The sequence below is a fragment of the Ctenopharyngodon idella genome, chromosome 2 (genome assembly GCF_019924925.1).
Source record: "Ctenopharyngodon idella isolate HZGC_01 chromosome 2, HZGC01, whole genome shotgun sequence".
Classification (NCBI taxonomy): Eukaryota; Metazoa; Chordata; class Actinopteri; order Cypriniformes; family Xenocyprididae; genus Ctenopharyngodon; species Ctenopharyngodon idella.
The window spans coordinates 37,678,674-37,696,882 of NC_067221.1; the positions used below are offsets into that span (position 1 = coordinate 37,678,674).

Sequence of the window (18,209 nt, forward strand, 5' to 3'; positions counted from 1 at the left end):
AATGTTGTTCACTTCATTCTCAACTGACTCACTGCCAGAATGTCTGTATCACCTTTATTCTTGTTTGACTCATCAAGGTCTACTGCTGAACCCTCTCCTGTAATCAGAGTAGCAATATGCTTTTCAGCTAATGAAAGCTGCATCTGCCAGTCAGCAGGAACCTCTGGGTTGGGCTCTAAACCTGCTTTGTCACCAACTGGCTTTCCGGTTGCAAGGCTACAGAGCACACCCCTGTTATTAAGGAACCTATTATTGTGGCTTGTTACCCTCCTAAAGCCTGAGCTTCTTTCCTCCCTGAATAATGAGACTGGTTCCTGTCTCACTTCTAATGCTGAAGAACAACATGGCTGTTCTGAATCTATGGGAGGCCTACTAGGTATGGGCACATGCTGTGGGGTTTCGATGCTCATGGCACTTCCTGGTTTGGATTTGACAGAAGCTCGGCTAACGGCCCCAGATTCTCGGGCCATTTGGAGAGTTTGACAGATGTGCTCGTAGTCTGGGGGGCTGGTTAGAGTGGAGGCATCTTGCATGGGCTGTCTGTCAGCCCATGGGACCTCGGCTGCCATGGAAGAGGTGGAGGAGGTTTGTGCAGTCAAATCATCATCTCTTTGGGTCTCTTTGGGGGCTGGGATGTCCAGCTTCACTGATCTGCAGGCTTTGCGTTGGGTTATCTGGGACATGACTGTTTTGTAATCTCTGAAACCTGGTTCTGGTGGGGGAGGAGCAGGACAAATCTCCTCTCTTAGCTGTTTGCTGAAGCTCACACTCTTCCCAGTTGATGGTCGGGAAAAGGCACTTTTCACCTCCCGGTATTCTGGGTCGCTTCCAGGAACCAAGCTTGGCCGAAGAGTGGTTGCAGGAATTCCAATTGAATCTGAAGATAGCCTCGATTTGATGCGGTCAGGGATTTGCATGGAGGAACGGTTGGGAAGGTTATTGCTGGCAGTGCTGAGCTCCAGGATATCTTTGTAGGCCTCATTAAGATCCTCAATGCACTGGTCTACACTGGGGCGTTTACTTGCTTGGTCTTGGGCCTCTTTATTGATGGTCTCAAGCTCCTCAATGGCATCCCATGGTCGTCGGCTCACTGGCTTCAGCAGGAACTGGCCGAAGGCCTCAGGGTTTGGCCCTGAGGCAGACTTTGCCTCTTCAGTCAGATCTGATGGTGGGGACTGAGCCGGGGGCTGTGTTGGTGGAGGGGGTGGAGGTTGAGATGGAGGTTGGGTTGGAGGTGGGGGTGGAGGGTGTGGCGGGGGATGTAATGGAGGTCTGTGAGAACCTGTGCTCTTGGAGAAGGTACCTGTCCGTGAAAAAGCACTGTTGCTGGATGGTTTTAGGCTTTTCTGACCCTTCATGGGATACCCGTAAGGGGTGCTGGAGTCAGGACCTCCTGAAGTTGGTGGAGCTGCTGGAGTCGGGGGAACTGGTGGCACTGATGGAACTGATGGAGCCGTCAAAGCCCCAAGAGCCCCTGGGGCAGCCCCTGGAGCCACTGATGTAGTCTCAGCAGTAGCTGTTACCTCTGGGGCAGCAGGAGCATCTTGTGCTTCTGTATTGGCGGGACCTGGATTTGCATTGCTCTTTGTGGGCTCAGGGCTCGTTTGGGTCTCCTGGTCACGGTACTGGTCCCCTGGCCAAGCCCCAGAATACCTTCGAAGCTCATCATGTGGATTTGGCTTAATGATCCTAGAGCGTGAGTTCCTTCTGCGATGAGCTCTCCTTGTGGCTATGCTACTGGACCCGCTGCCAAGTGTGAGTGCTTGTAGCTCCAAGTCAGTGGAGGTGGTGGATGTGCTTTTGAGGCTTTGGTTTGGCAGGGAGCTGAGGGTGTTGCTGTTTTCGCTGGAGGAGCTTGGTGGAGGAGGAGGAGGAATTGGAGGAGAGTCTGGTTCTTTCTCTTCATTGTTGTTTTGATCTCGAGATTTTGCACTGGACTGCGAAAGTGGCACAGACACAAGGCAGAAGATAGTCTCACTGAGTTTCTTTTTCACACTCTTTTTCTCGGGTTCCTGGACTGGTTCCGTCTTTACAGTTGACACACTCTCTGAGGAACCTTTATCCATGGATTTGTCAGCCTTACCAGACTTGTCAGTGATTTTCTCAGCTTTTGTCTGGTCTGTATTGCTATCTCCTTTTGCCTGCTTGTCAGCCTTAATCAACTTGTCAGTGAATTTCTCAGATTTACACTGTTTTTCTAACATTTTATCTGCTTTAAGTTGTTTTTCTAAAATTCTATCAATCTTCAAGTGCTTCTCTAAGAGTCTTTCAGCTTTACTTTGCTTGTCTGAAATTCTATCTGCTTTTATGGGCTTTTCGGGGATTTTCTCTGCTTTGACTTCAGGCTTAATTTGTTTGTCTGTATATCTGTCAGGCCTTGACCTGATCTGGGGTCCTATCTATCTGTATCTGGTCAGTTAATCTTTCCACCTTTATTTGTTTGTCTGTAAACCTGTCTGGCTTTACTTGATCTGTAGGCTTATCTAATTTGATTAGATCTGTAACTCGATCTGTTTTCACTTGCTCTGTTACTTTGACTTGATCTGTTCTTGTCTGTTCAGCACCTCTCTCCACTTTGACCGGCTCTGTTACTCTCTCAACCTTGACTTGGTCAGTGACTCTGTCAGCTCTAATTTGCTGGTCTGTACTTCTGTCTGTTTTAATGATTGGTTGCAGGGGTCTGGGCTGAAACGCTATGGGGTACTTGGCACAGCTCTGGTCAGATGCTACAGTTTCACTGCCCTTGTTTATCCCCTTGTGCCAGCGGTTAGTGTTCTCCTGTTCAGTGAGAGCCGGTTTGTTAGTGTCCATGCTAAGACTCGGTCCCTGTGAAGGGAGAAAGGCACTATCATGTGTGGATTGTCCTAAAGTTGCAGCGCAGGGAAGCTCTTTGTTGACGTGTCGGATCTTGTCCGCGTCTGTGAGCGAGTTTCCACAGGGCCCCCCTGAGACATGCCTGATGCGCGGGTCATCAAATGGGACATACTGCACGAGTCCTGGACGGCTAGGTACGACAGGCCCTGGATGCACAGGCCTTCTCGGAACTACTGCCATGCTCCTGTCTTCACGCCGTTCTGACCACGACAATCCTGAAGTCCTGGAAAACCACTGGCCCATTTCTGCACTCACAGGCTCGCGTTTCCATCGGACAAGAGCAGAATCTGCTCTGTAGTTCTGTCCACTCCTGGGTGGCAGGAATCTCCTGTAGGAGGGAGGTGGGATGTAACCAGGGGGCTCCATGCCAGTCAGTTCATGGTAAAACAGATCTGCCCTATATGCTTCTGGTCTCAGGAGCTCTGCACTTTGGGAGTAACAAATGGACCGGTCTCGTAGCAGTTCTGAACTCTGAGAGTAACAAAGGGATCGGTCCCTTAACAGATCGGCACTATGCGAGTGGCTGAAAAAACGGTCGCGCAGTAGTTCTGCACTCTGAGAATGACTGACAAATCTGTCTCTTAGTGGTTCAGCACTTTGAGAGTGACTCACCAAGCGGTCTCGAATTGGCTCTGCACTCTGTGAAAAGCAAATGGACCGATCTCTTAAAGGCTCTGCACTCTGAGAATAACAACCAGACCGGTCTCTGAGTGGTTCAAAACTCTGAGAGAAGCACACTGAGCGGTCTCTGGGTTTGGACACAGGTTCAGAGGACAACGTTTCCCAGCTCCCCCTGTTTTGCTGGTGAGTCTCATAAGATGGGGGCTTGACGGGGCGGCTGAACCGTGGCTTTGGTACAACTGCAGAAGGGGCATGACTTTGTGTCTGACCACTCCACCTCTCCCCTGCTTGCCATTCACTGTGGTATCGACCGTATGGAGCAGAGCTGTTGCTTCTTTGTGTAGGGGGCTGATTAGGGGCACCAGTTTGAGGCAGATCTCCATAGTGAGGATCCTCAGGGGAAAGGACTCGAGGGAGCGACTGGGACTTAGCTCGCACTGTGGCAGACACACTGCCCTCTGCTGGTCGCAGGCGGTGTTGCTGCTCCTGAGACCAATGTTCAGCCTCCCCATCGGACAGCTGCCGGCCCAAGCCCACTGCAGGGCGCCACTCCTCTGTGCCCAGGCTCTGGCATTTTCTCTCTCCAGTCACACGTAAAGTCTCTGGGCCTGAGTCTATTGGTTCCCGTATCCATGGGCCTTCCTCCCAACGTGCCAGTGGTCTCTCAGCTCTCAACTCCTCAACAGCTAGCACTGGACCTCGCCATAATCCTCCAGACACTCTGAGCTCCCTGGGATCAGCATAGTCCAACAGAGCACTGAAGTCCTGTCCCCTCCTTCTCCAGAATGAAATATCTCGCTCATCTGCATGTTCAGAGAATGTCAGGCTGGGAGCATCATAAAACCTAGCAACAGAGACAAAAACAGATCATTAATTAAAGAAGGACTTTTGTTGTTAAATTTTCAAAAACTTGAAAAAAAAAAAAAAAATGAATTCAAAAACTTCACAATTAATTACTTTCGCTACAATAGCTGCTTTTTATTAATGAAAAAGCCTCACTTTTGTGGAATTTTTTCATATTGAAATACAAAGCTTACAAAAATTAAAATGGTGCTATTATAGCAATCAGAAATTGCATCTTTAATGTTACAAAAACAGATTATTTCACAGAACTGAATAAAATTATATTCATATAGTCAAGGAAACCAGTATTGCTCTAACACCATGGGTTACTTTATGTCAAATATGTCATAGTTGACAATGGGCAAATTAGGGAGTAGAATAGTTTTTATCAATTTATAATTTTGCTCATATTTTTATATTGGCAATAACAGCCAATTACAAAACTATCTGAAATCTGCTGATTTGCTTAACAACACTGACAGAGAAACTTTTATACGCAATATTACGCATTATCATTTTATGTAGACAATACAATCAATCATTAAAGAAAATCAAAATTTAATAAACAATTGAACTAATTGCTTATTTATAGTTGCTGCATCAAAAAATAGCAGTATGGCTGTCAACAACATTGAAAGCATGCTAGTAATGCTGCCAAAATAATAACAGACATAAAATATGTTTGAAAGTTGACATGTTCTGCACTGTGATATGCAATATTTAAACTAGGCTTTAACTATTTTCCCAATCCTACCCAAAAATAAATATACAGTGTGAGCAGGGGCATCATGCACTTAGTATTTTTGAGGGGCACCAGGTAACTGGGGGTGTTAAAGATGGGGGGGTTGAACTGTTTGGAAAAAACAACCCCCAAATAAAAATGACTATTGTTATTTATTTAATTAAACTTTACTTAATCTTTTACTGTAGTAATTACTACAATGTTACCATATCCAATTACACATTTGGATTATCGAAGCGAGAACAAACATTATTAACTCATTTACTGTCACTATTCCAGAATATTAAGAATATTATGCCTATAGGCCTAAGTCCTGCATCGATTCAGTCTTCCACGTATTCTGTAGCTTATAGGAATAAACAAATTTACAGCATATAAGCAAAGCACTGACACTGCAAGGCAAACCGCACCTTATCTTGGTGTTTGACAGCATATTTTGTGAATCAGAGGCTGTTCTTTGAAGTCCTTCAAACCTAGTGTCCTCCATTACCTAGTGTACGCTGTGTTTGGTTGATCAGTAAAAGTCATTTTAACAGAAGGTTAAAAAATTATATTTTGTAAAATTTTGGACGGATTACCCCAACCACCCACACACGAAAACTTGATGGTTCTGCACAAATCGCCTAGGCTGTGTGACATATTTTAGCTTCAAAACTAAGAAATTCACCAAAAGATGACAACTTTGGGGCACTATTCATTTTGTAGGCCACCTACAATATTCTAAGATTAGAATAGTTGTGGTACATGACAAGACAGCGCGTCCATCTCTGGCTCAGCAGATTTAAATTTAGCAGTTGGTCACATGACGCACTGAATGTTCTAATCACATTATCAAATGTAAAAATACTATTTTTTGTCTTTCAAATCCATTTGGCTCAAAAATCTGAGGGGGCATGTGCCCCCAATATTGACTGAATATAATATATATATAATGAATATTATAATATAATATAATGAATCACAAAAACAGACTCACAGACTTATTACTGGTTGGACAAAGCCTTTCTCTAACAAATCTTGCACTGAATCCACCAGTCTGGTTACTGAATTACTGAACTGCAAGTCATCAACTTTCATTCACGTACACTTTTAAATGCACCAAGCACTTGGGACAGATACAATATACATTGATAAAATTGAAAAGAAACAGCCATCCAATTATCATAGTGTTTGTAGTGAAAGCTAATTTGCAACACTCATCCCTAGAAGGGCCTTTATAAACTACAAAATTAAGGGGAAAAAAGGGTCATTCCATGTCAAATTAACCAAATTTTGGAAACTTCCCTGGCTCAAATTTTTTATTTTGTTAATATTTTTTCTGAAGAAAGACAAACATAAATAGTGATGAAATATTAAATGTAATGGATGTATATTGACTGAGTAATACACTATTTTGTAGAGGGAGGTCAAAATGATAATTTTCACATGAGATTTGGAGCCATTTTACAGGGGGGTAAAATGACTTTAAAAAGATGGCAGCATCATTATTTTATTTTTACACAGAGATTGTTAAGTCTAGTTATTAAATCTGTTGACTTTAGCTATCTTTGTTGCATCATATGCCAACAATGACAATTCAAAAATGGGAAAAAGCACTTCTTGTGTTTTTGCCCCAAGTTTGCATGCCATATCTTGATATCATTGTATATGTTGGCTTTTAACAAACATTTCTTTTGGTATCTTCATTTTAAAGGCCCTATATGGTTCAGTCCCAGAGATATGGAGATCTTAATGCGGTTCCATGAGTAAATTGTACACATTTTCAGTGGCCAAAAACCAAATGTGGGTAATTTTGGGTAATGTGGGTAATTTTTCAATCAAATTTAGTGATAAACATTGGCAAAAACCTAACCATGACTTTAAAGAAAAATCTTATAAAAACATTTCTGCTGGCCAATCAAAGGAAATGATTGAAAAATTTGTATGCAATTTAGTCTCTTTAGCATAATGACAAATAAAACATTTTTGTTGACGAAAAAGGTTTGTGTTTTGCATAACTCAGACGTTCATTCAGTTTACGCACACACAAAATGCACCTCTGGGCGAGCTATAGATGTGATTACATTCACATGGCCGATTCCTTTCAGATTACATCAATGATGCCCGTCTGGATTTTTGTGATAAATCACAGTGGAATGGATTAGGCAACAACATGAAATATGGATAAAATCTATTTTAATTTGTTTCTGTTAGGACAGTCTAAGACAGTCTTCAACAGCAGCACATACGTGGCATGACATCCACCTAGATTTCAGTGGCCTCAAAACATATTTGGGCACATGTCAATTGTAAACTAAACTACACCTATGTGAACTTATGTATGGGAAATGGCTGAACATCAACTAAACAACTAAACATTACCTTAAGCACTGGTTAAAAGTTAAGCTACAGTAGTTTTGAGAAAAGCTTTTGTTTGCAGATACCACTTGGTTAGATCTTTTTCTTTAATGCAATGGCGTTCATACATTTTTAATTGTGACCAAAGTGCCCAGATACTTTTACATCAGTCACTGCACCCAGTCACTGTTTAAGTTACAACAGAATATTAAAGGGTTAGTTCACCCTAAAATGAAAATTCTGTCATTAATTTCTCACCCTCATGTCGTTCCACACCAGTAAGACATTCGTTCATCTTCAGAACACAAATTAAGATATTTTTTGATAAAATCCGATGGCTCAGTGAGGCCTGCATTGCCAGCAAGATAATTAACACTTTCAGATGCCCAAAAAGCTACAAAAGACATATTTAAAACAGTTCATGTGACTACAGTGGTTCAACCTTAATGTTATGAAGCGATGAGAATACTTTTTGTGCACCAAAAAAAACAAAATAATGACTTTATCCAACAATATCTAGTGATTGGCGATTTCAAAACACTGCTTCATGAAGATTAGAAGCTTTACGAATCATTAGTTTTGAATTAGTGGTTCGGAGCATGTATCAAATGATCTCAGACTGCCAAAGTCACATGATTTTAGTAAACGAGGCTTCGTTATGTCATAAGTGTTTTGAAATTTCAATGGTTCACCACTGGGGGGCTTGACTTTGGCAGTTTGATACACGCTCCGAACCACTGATTCGAAACAAAAGATTCATAAAGCTTCAAAACTTCATGAAGCAATGTTTTGAAATCGCCCATCACTAGATATTGTTAAATAAAGTCGTTATTTTGTTTTTTGGGGGCACAAAAAGTATTCTCGTCACTTCATAACATTAAGCTTGAACCACTGTAGTCACATGAACTGTTTTAAATATGTCTTTAGTAGCTTTCTGGGCATTGAAAGTGTTAATTATCTTGGAGGCCTCACTAAGCCATCAGATTTTATCAAAAATATCTTAATTTGTGTTCCGAAGATGAATGAAGGTCTTAGGGGCCATTCACACAGAACGCGTTGTTCTATTCCAATGCGCTACTTTCCCATTGTTTTTCTATGTAAACGCACGTGACAGACGTGCATGCCCATTACGCTCGTGTCTCGCGTCTTTTGCAGAAAGACGATTTCAAAACACTGCTTCATGAAGCTTCGGAGCGTTATGAATCAGCGTATCGAATGATGATTCGGATCGCGTGTCAAATCTCCAAACAGCTGAAATCACGTGACTTTGGCGCTCCAAACCGCTGATTCGACACGCTGATTCGACACGCTGATTCGGCACGCTGATTCATAACGCTCTGAAGCTTCAAGAAGCAGTGTTTTGAAATCGGCCATCACTATATAAGTCGTTATTTTGTTTTTTTGCGCACCAAAAATATTCTCGTCGCTTTATAATATTAATATTGAACCACTGTACTCACATTAACTGATTTGAATATGTTTTTAGTACATTAATGGATCTTGAGAGAGGAAATGTCATTGCTGGCTATGTAGGCCTCACTGAGCCATTGGATTTAAAAAAAAAATATCTTAATTTGCGTTCCAAAGATTAACAAAGGTCTTACGGGTGTGGAACGGCATGAGGGTGAGTAATAAATGACATTATTTTCATTTTTGGGTGAACTAACCCTTTAAGGGCCAATTCACACAGAACGCCTTTTTATTTATTTATTTATTTTTGACTCGGGTAGTGGAATGGGGAAAACAGCAAGGTCTCAAGATGTGTTTTTTAAGAGCGCCGTGTCATGCGCGAGGTGCTGCAAAAGATGCAAGATGTGAACACAACGGTTAAATACGCCCGTTTAGTGCATGTTTACATAGAAAAATTATGGAAAAGTAGTGCTCTGAAATGGAAAATCGTGTTCTTGGTGAACAGTCCCTTATGCTGCTATTCACGTTTTGGAATGAGTTTTTAAATACGAGTTTCCTAGTTAAAAATTGGACATGACTGCCCTCTCAAGTCGTATTTAACACTGGAAAACTCAGAGATAATTTGTTTTCCAAGTTTCAAAGTTGGGTGTTCCATAAACTTTAAACATAACAGAGGGGAGAACATTTGCTTCTGTGAGTGGCATTCTTTAACAGCTACATAGCCTTGTCTTTTTGTTGAAGTGGTGCACATTTACATGAATAACCATTTGAAATTCCAGAATTGTTAGCAAGCTATCTGGAATCTAGATAGCGCTATGAATGTTCACAAAGTTGTCAATGAATGGGACGCTAAATATCATTTTGGCTTTAATAAGATTTCCCCAATAAATAGGCAAAAATAAACCTGGTGTCCTCCATGATTCCTGTTCTTTCTGACAACAAAGTACCTGAACGTGACAAGCTCATAATCACAACTGGGAAGTAGGAAATTTCCGATAGCATGTAAAGGCGGCATTAGGCTAACTTTATTGCCAGCGTGAAGTTTACAAAACCATTTTAACAGTGTAAATGATGTAATACGATCACACTTAACAAGGTAAATAAGTTAATTGCTGATACTAAATGAAATCGAATTTATGTTTGCAATGGCCAAAATCTGCTTTCTTAATATATAACTTCTTTTAAATAGTTTGAATTAAATTAAGGAGCCGTTTACACAACACCATTTTCAATTAGAAACGGAAAACTTTTTATAGATGGCAATGGCGTTTTGGGGGCCTGAAAACACAAACTTTTTAAAACGGGTTTCAAAGTGCAAGCTTTTGAAAACGATAGCATTATCGTCTCCACATAAACTACAACAACGCAAATTTCTGAAAACTGTGACGTGTGCTTGCGTATAACGTGTTCAGTCTATAGGCGCAAAGTTTCTTTACAAAGTGACAACACCATCTACTGGCCTGGCAGCATATTACAGCGCTTTTAATCATTTTCGCGGATCCGTGTGAACGGGAATCGTTTTGACATTGTACACAAAAAATGCAAAGGAAAAACTTTTCCGTTTTTAGTACATCATTGTTGTGTAAACGTAGCCTAAGTCTAAAGAGCCATTCACACCAAGAATGATTATCGTAACGATAAATTAATGTTTTAATCGTACATCAGCTGAAAAAAAAAAGTTCAAAAGTGATTCCAACAATGTCTGTGTCATTTTCGTTATAGCTGTGATGTGGACTTCCCTGTTCTCAAAGTTAATTAAATGTTTTTTTATGGTTTTTGGCAAGAACGCCCCTAAAACAGATGCCACCAATATTTGAAACATCTTATTTCTCAACATAACACTTTCATGTGGACCCTTATGACAGTGCACACTTACCCACTGTCTGTAGCTAGAGAGTCCCCCAAAGGTTGCAGGTCACCAAGGAAAGCAACAGGAACCTCCAATCTCCGTTGAATTCTTTCATGGCCCTCATTAATGTTGTTGTTGTTCTCCGGATAAGCCTTCACCGGTGCCGGTCTGTAGACCCCCGTGCTCGCTTCCGCTCCCCCTTCTGTTGTCCCAAATCCATTCAGAGTACCACCACCACCACCACCACCACCACCAGCAGGCCGGTTCTCTACGTTGTCACGGCGACATTCGTTGTTTCGATTGTCATAAGGCGCAGAGGAAGAGGAGGAGGCAGGGCCACTCCTGGGCAGTTTGTATCCATGAGAGATCAGCAGGTCCTCCACACTGTACATGATGTGTGTGTGTGTGTATGAACAGAGCTGGAAAGGGAGCCCAAAGGCGTGTGTAAGTGTGTGTGTGTGTATGTGTGTGTGGCCTATGGGCAGTGCTGGTGCAGCAGGCGGGGACACAGCTGCTCAGCAGAGGCCATCACTGGAGAATAAGAGAGACAGAGAGAGACAGAGAGAGAACATTACACTCTAAAACAATAACCATCTGCTCTGCAGAGACCTAACCATCTTCTTGGTTGAGCACATGAAACTTTAAAGCTACATACAGTATTTATTCTTTAGATCTGATGCGGCCACACCCTGTCAGGTTATTATATAACCAATGCACAAAATGCTCAAGAGGTGCAGCTTAAAGTCAATGCGAGACTCTGCACCCATTTTACTGACATAATCTGGGGCTGCATGGGTGATATTTTTCAACATGATACTCAACTTATCAGAGGAACCATAACTTTGATCAAAGAGTCATTGTTGCCGAGCAGATTTTATGCAAGAAACAAAATACAGTTTTTAACTCTGTTTCTGAAGAATATATTTATCATTTTTATTTACTGTATATACACTTATATAACAATACATAGTCATAAATAGCAATGTTTACAGTACTTACAGTATATTTTTTCTAAAGCATTTTTAAAATGGAAAAATGGCACTTCAGTGTTTTTTTTTTTTTCTTTTTTAGTGAAAATGCATTGCAAACAAATTAGTTTAAATCAAGACATTAAAACAGACAGTTAAAATGGATTCACAAAAATGAATATATCTAACTCTTGTGCTGTTTTTGCTACTGAAGGTTAAAGGGAAGAGTTCAGCCAAAAATGTAAATCCTGTCATTACTCACAATCATGTCGTTCCAAACCCGTTAGACTTTTGTTCATCTTCGGAACACAAATGAAGATCTTTTTGAAGAAATCTGAGAGCTTTCTGCCCCTCCATTGGGAACAACGCAAATACCACTTTCAAGCCCCAGAAAGGTAGTAAAGACATTATTAAAGTAATCCATGTTACTCCAGTAGTTTAACCTCAATTTTAAGAAGTGTTGCGAGTGCTTTGTTTGCGCAAAAAAAGCATAATTAACCACTTTATTTACAAAATATTAACATGTGAACGTGCGTTGGAGATTAAAGGGGACCTATAATGCCCCTTTTACAAGATGTAATATCAGTCTCTGGTGTCCCCAGAATGTGTATGTGAAGTTTCAGCTCAAAATACCCCACAGATCATTTAATATAGCTTGTCAAATTTGCCCCTATATGGGTGTGAGCAAAAACATGCCATTTTTGTGTCCCTTTAAATGCAAATGAGCTGCTGCTCCCAGCCCACTTTCCAGAAGAGGGCGGAGCTTTAACAGCTCGCGCTTTGGTTGCTCAAGAACAACAAAGCTGGAGAATCTCACGCAGCCAAAATGACAATTATCAGTAACGGTGTTCAGCCTTACATTGTTCAAACCGGAGTCGACACTGATGGAGAGACTCAGGAAGAAGTTACAACTTTTAGAATGCAACTGGAGTTTCTGAACGGTTAGTGGATAAATTAATGTAGTTGCTGTGGAGTTGATTCAACTCATCGACTAGCGTGTGCCGTCATGTTAATCTTTTGTGCAAATCCAGCATTGAATCGACCCTCAATTGTCAAGCAGTCCGGCGTAAAATGATGGCATGGCAACAACACTCTACTACAACAACTCTTCCTCTTCTCTAAAGCAGCCCAACATGGCCACACCCCCTTTGTTTCATGTTCCCGGGGGCAGGGTTTATGTAAAACGAGGAAGAAGCTCGTTGTAGTCCCTACCAGCCATTTGTTGTAGTCCTTAAAAAGTGATTTCTGTAAAAGAAAATATCTCTCTTTGCACTGAACTTTGAGTGTCGGAACTTTGCAGACATTGTTTATGCTCAAACAGCAACATTACACACTAACTAAAGTTAAAAAAGTGAAATCATAATCAACAACCCCTTTAATATTTTGTAAATAAAGTGGTAAATTATGTTTTTTTGCACAAACAAAGCACTCACTTCACTTCATAAAATTGAGGTTAAACCACTGGAGTCACATGGATTGCTTTAATGATGTCTTTACTACCTTTCTGGGGCTTAAAAGTGTAAAAGTTGCATAGACTGTTAATGGAGGGACAGAAGGCTCTCAGATTTCTCTAAAAAGATCTTCATTTGTGTTCCAAAGATGAATGAATGTCTTATGGATTTGGAACGACATGAGGGTGAGTAATAAGTGACAGAATTTTCATTTTTGGTTGAACTATCCCTTTAAAGCATTTCTACACCACTAACAACACTAAATGCAACTGCAAAAAATAATGTTTCCTGAAAGAAATAATGTAAATACAGATTGCTGCATTTATATCTTAATAGTTGTTCAATAAATAATCATATGAAAACACTCAATCTGCAGGGTTGAGAGAGCAACACTGTGTGTTTCCATGGTAATTTAAAATTAGTGAACCACACCTCGGAGCTGATTGTATCCTGGCAGTAACCTATGATGACCTTAACTTGACCTTGAACTATGCTTAGAGAAAAAGAGAGATAATGACCTTGACTCATGCTCTGAAGGAGCTCTATGTGCATGTTTGTGTGTGTGTCTGCCTAAACACTATCTTGTTTTCTTGAGTAACGCTCACACCGATTTGATGAGTGGCATTCGGTCAGGTTGAATTCACAGTGAGCCATGCAATACTGCCAGCTACGCTTGAGGCTCTGGCTAGATCCTTCTCTAACTAGGCAGGAGCCTGTTTACCGTCTCTGCACTTTTTTTCGTTGTCAACACACACACACTCACACACACCTGACCTCTGGATGACCTCTGTGGAAAATATGTGCAAGCGTTCTGCACTTACAGTGTATTAGATGCATGATATAACCAGTAGCCTGTGTATACTTTATCCTGTCTAATGATACTACAAAACTGCATGCATAAAATATACATACTTTTTCACTACGTTTCTGCTGGTTGTCTGAAAAGCTCGTTGTGGGCAGGTTATCGCATTGCAGAATCATTAAAACCACTGATGCTTTAATAACCGATGTAAATTTGTCAAATATGGGGTTGAAATTACAGTGAGGTTGATAGTGCATTTCCCCTTCCAGCTGTAACTGTGATTGGTGTGGTATGGGAGTGACATCATCACTGTGAGCAGCCAATCACGTCCCACTGAGTCTGTAACCTACAGCACAATTCTGAGTAAAAATAAATAAAGAGTGAAAAACCAAACAATGCTGTTTGATACACAGCTCTTGCTCTTATGCTGCCTGTGACACAGTTAAACTAGCCACCTCCCTCCAATACTGCATTCTGAACAATACGAAAACGAATGCAGGTACCATCGCAGCCTGATCGTATCACACCACAAAGTAGTGTTCCCTATTCAGTCGAAAGGATCAGGAAAGAGAGACGGCAATAGTCAAAGTGTGATTTGACCATGACAGCTGCTGTCAATGATAGCACATCGGTGTTGCTGGGTAGAAAAAGGGGTGTTGCTGCCTCATGTTGATTGAATATGAGAGTGTCACAGCATCACCACTGGAATGGAGGTTCATAATTACAACCATTGACTGTATCCCAGAGGGGGACTTCACAAAACACTGATCTGACATCATTTATCTAATCTTGTCATTCTGTGTCATACTAATATATCAATTTGCTCACTAGTAACAGGTATCATGTATGTGCATTATGCAAAAAAACATGTTCACATGTAAATAAATTCTTATAATTGATCCTATTATTTAACATTGATCATTAGAAACTTTGAAAGTTGAAACAAAATATCACTACAATGAATTTATGTATTTTTTCTGTAGATCTGCATTACATAATAAATGCTAGAACATAAAGATGGGCTATATTTTACATGCCTATCATCATGGCAACAGCAGCCTAGACATGTGTGAGATAATACACGCAAACTTCACCATACACACACACCTGAAATCACAATGAAATGTTTCTCTTTGTCAGCAATTAGATTAAATAGGAGGCAAATCTAGATTTTTGCTAAAGGCAAGTCACTCAGACAGACAGTTCACATCAAAAATGAAAATTCTGTCACAATTTATTCATCCTTGTGGTGTTTCTATCCTGTATGACTTTCTAAACGCAAAGGGAGAAGTTAGGCAGAATGACAATCTCAGTCACCATTCACTTTCATTATATGGCAAAAAGATGCAATGAGGGTGAATGGTGACTGAAGCTGTCGTTCTGCCTAACATCTGCTTTTGTGCTCCATGGAAGACAAAAAATCATAAGAATTTGAAAGAGAGTAAATGATGACAGAATATTCAAAATAGGAAAGCTGTTCCTTCAAAAAAGGAAAATTGCTCCTTTTAATTTGTAAGAAAAACATGTAATCTCACATGCATATCCAAACTGTGCTCAGATTCAAAGTCCACTCATATATGAAGTCAAATATCAAATTCTTCCAAGCAAAAATTATTTATTCATTTCTAATTCTATACTCTTACACCCAAAAATACTGTCATTTATATTTCTCCCCACTACACTCTAAAAAATGCTGGGTTAAAAACAACCCAAGTTGGGTTGAAAACAAACCCAGTAATTGGGTTGTTTTAACCCAGTGGTTGGGTTAAATGTTCGCCCAACCTGCTGGGTAGTTTTATTTAACTCAACTATTGTTTAAAAATGACTATATTGCTTGCTTAAAATGAACCCAAAGTATGTTGGAAATTAACATTTATTAATATGTTTAATAACCGAACATTAATTAATACGTTTAATGAATATTATGCAATAAACATTTATTGAATTGCTTATTAATAAATGTTCACCTTTTGATTATTAATGTTCCCTCTAGTAAATATGTGTCTGATTTTTAATTTCCAACCTATTTTGGGTTCATTTTAAGCCAGCCATACAGTAACTTTTAAACAATAGTTGAGTTAAATAAAACTGTAAAGCACATTGGGCAAACATTTAACCCAACCACTGGGTTAAAACAACCCAATCGCTGGGTTTGTCCATTTTCAACCCAACTTGGGTTGTTTTTAACCCAGCATTTTTCGTTTTCTTCAGGGAAAACATCTGCAGCAAAGTTAAAACAAAAACAATAATGGACTTTTAAATGAAAGTTCAGGAGGAAGTTAATTTAATCCTGTCAAACAAACAATTGTGACAATTCTTCCACCATCCCATCCCCTCCACTTCTATTTCTACTCACTTCTACTTTAGCATTCATTAATTAAGAAAGTCCAACGGGTCTATTTAGAGCTCAAGTTGAATCTTGAGCACTTCACCATGGATAACAAGCCTAAAATGTTTACTTTTTTCTCAAGGATTATATTAACACTTGATCATGTGACGATCTCAAAGCTGTAAAAGAGCAACCTCTAAGCAATAAAATTTTCCTGTGGACACACACACGCGCACGCAGTGGTCGAATACACTGTCTCTAAGGAGCAGGCCCCGCTCGATGCTCCAGTGTAGGGCACACAGGTAGCTTCCGTCAGCACATGAGCAGGTGATAAAATCACCCCTCCATCACTTTTAACAGAATACAGTTTTTAATAGGGGCCGATTCAGTTATTATCTTAAGTGTACCATAATTAATTAAGAACTTAGCACAGAGAGACACAGAGAGAGAGAGAGAGAGAGAGAGAGAGAGAGAGAGAGAGAGAGAGGTGGGGTGGAATGGGCACAGCAGAGTAACACCCAAACGCACCAGCCATTCCCTACCCTATGGGAGAGGATGTTAATATTAGAGCAAGAAGCCCAACTCAAATGCAATTTCCACCTCTCACTTATTTCATTTCGCTGAACATCTCCACTGCGCCACAAACACACGCAGCTCCTGATGAGCATCAACGCGGCGCACAAGCGCGTAATATGACCTACAGCATCAGCACCAGCAGCAGCATCAGCAGCGCAAACGTGCTATGCTGGCAAAGCCATACTGCAGTGTGTGCCACAGTATACATCAAACAGGCCGCTCAAGAATGATTTTAAAAGTCAGAACGCCCCAAAAAAAAAAAAAAAAACGCACGCATACGTAGCGCAGCGCAGCGCCGCAGGTAGAGAAATCACATTGCACAGACTGAGTGGGGAAAATACGCTGTCATAATCCTATTTCAGTTTTTACATATCCTCCCATATCAACATAAACACATAAATGGCCTGGACTCGCACCGGCAAACGCAAACGCAAAGTGCGGGATGCGTTTTTTCGGCTCTCCGCACCATTTGCAGATGCGTCTTTTGCTTGAGTGTGTGTTTATCTTTTGCATTAGGTGGAAAACATACACGCGCGCGCGCGCTCGCGTTATACTGCTCCTTAATGGAAAAAAATGCATGCATGCACGGGCCGGCTGCAGATGTATGTTTTCGGTCGTTAAAAGGCGAGACGCGCTCGGATGTCATTTCGAATGTATATGTCTTACCTGGTGCTCGTTTGGCGCGGCCGTCGCAGTTCGCCTGCGCCCAGCGTCAGAGGCTGCAGGACGCTTCAGCTGAGCATGCCTATATCAGCGGGCTCTCCTCCTCTCTACGCGGAAGGAGAAAAAAACGGCGTTGGCGATAATGGTTTCTCCCGAAGTGTGCGCGAAGTTTATTTTCCTTCCTTCGCCCTTGTTGACGTCAGACGTGCGTGAAATTGCTGCTTGATTTGACATTTAGTGGAGCTCGGTGCGCCAGCACTAATGCGGAGCCTTCCATGCTGGTGGCGAGTGTGTTCTGATGTGAGCAGGGTTCAGTTCATGCTAGGTGTGCACACACTCTCGGAAATAAAGGTTCCAGCCTTAAAGGAGAACCTTTAAGTTCCACTAAGAACTTTTTATCTTATAGCTCGTTAGAAAAACATATACTGGTGCTTTAAATACCCAATATGATGATCTGAACAACAACAAGAACTTAGTTTATCTTCAAAGAACCATTTAGTTAACTCAAAAACTCTACACAGCAAAATATGGTTCTTGATAAAAAGATATTTACTTATATTTATAAGGCACGAGAGCAAATAAAAAACCTTGAGATTGTTAGAAAACCAATGTGAAAGAACCTAGAAACAATGCAGTCACATATGAAGAACCTGTAATGCAACATCAAGAACTTTTAGCCTAGAGAACTCTAATGGATCTTGATAAGAACAGAGATATTTTATATACATATTTTTTATATTTCAT

At 40.8% G+C, this 18,209-nt stretch overlaps 2 protein-coding genes across 2 annotated transcripts; both read right to left on the minus strand.

Moving 5' to 3' along the window:
- Positions 1 to 8: 8 nt before the first annotated feature.
- On the minus strand, positions 9 to 2,354 carry LOC127504368 (junctional cadherin 5-associated protein-like). Its single transcript, XM_051878916.1, has one exon. The coding sequence runs from the start codon at positions 2,202 to 2,204 to the stop codon at positions 9 to 11; it is 2,196 nt and encodes a 731-aa protein (XP_051734876.1). The 5' UTR covers positions 2,205 to 2,354.
- On the minus strand, positions 2,354 to 17,751 carry LOC127504361 (junctional cadherin 5-associated protein-like). Its single transcript, XM_051878902.1, has 3 exons — positions 17,469 to 17,751; positions 10,704 to 11,207; positions 2,354 to 4,339 (listed from the first exon to the last, which is right to left on the minus strand). The coding sequence occupies exons 2-3, from the start codon at positions 11,066 to 11,068 to the stop codon at positions 2,371 to 2,373; spliced, it is 2,334 nt and encodes a 777-aa protein (XP_051734862.1). The 5' UTR covers positions 11,069 to 11,207; positions 17,469 to 17,751; the 3' UTR covers positions 2,354 to 2,370.
- Positions 17,752 to 18,209: the final 458 nt, after the last annotated feature.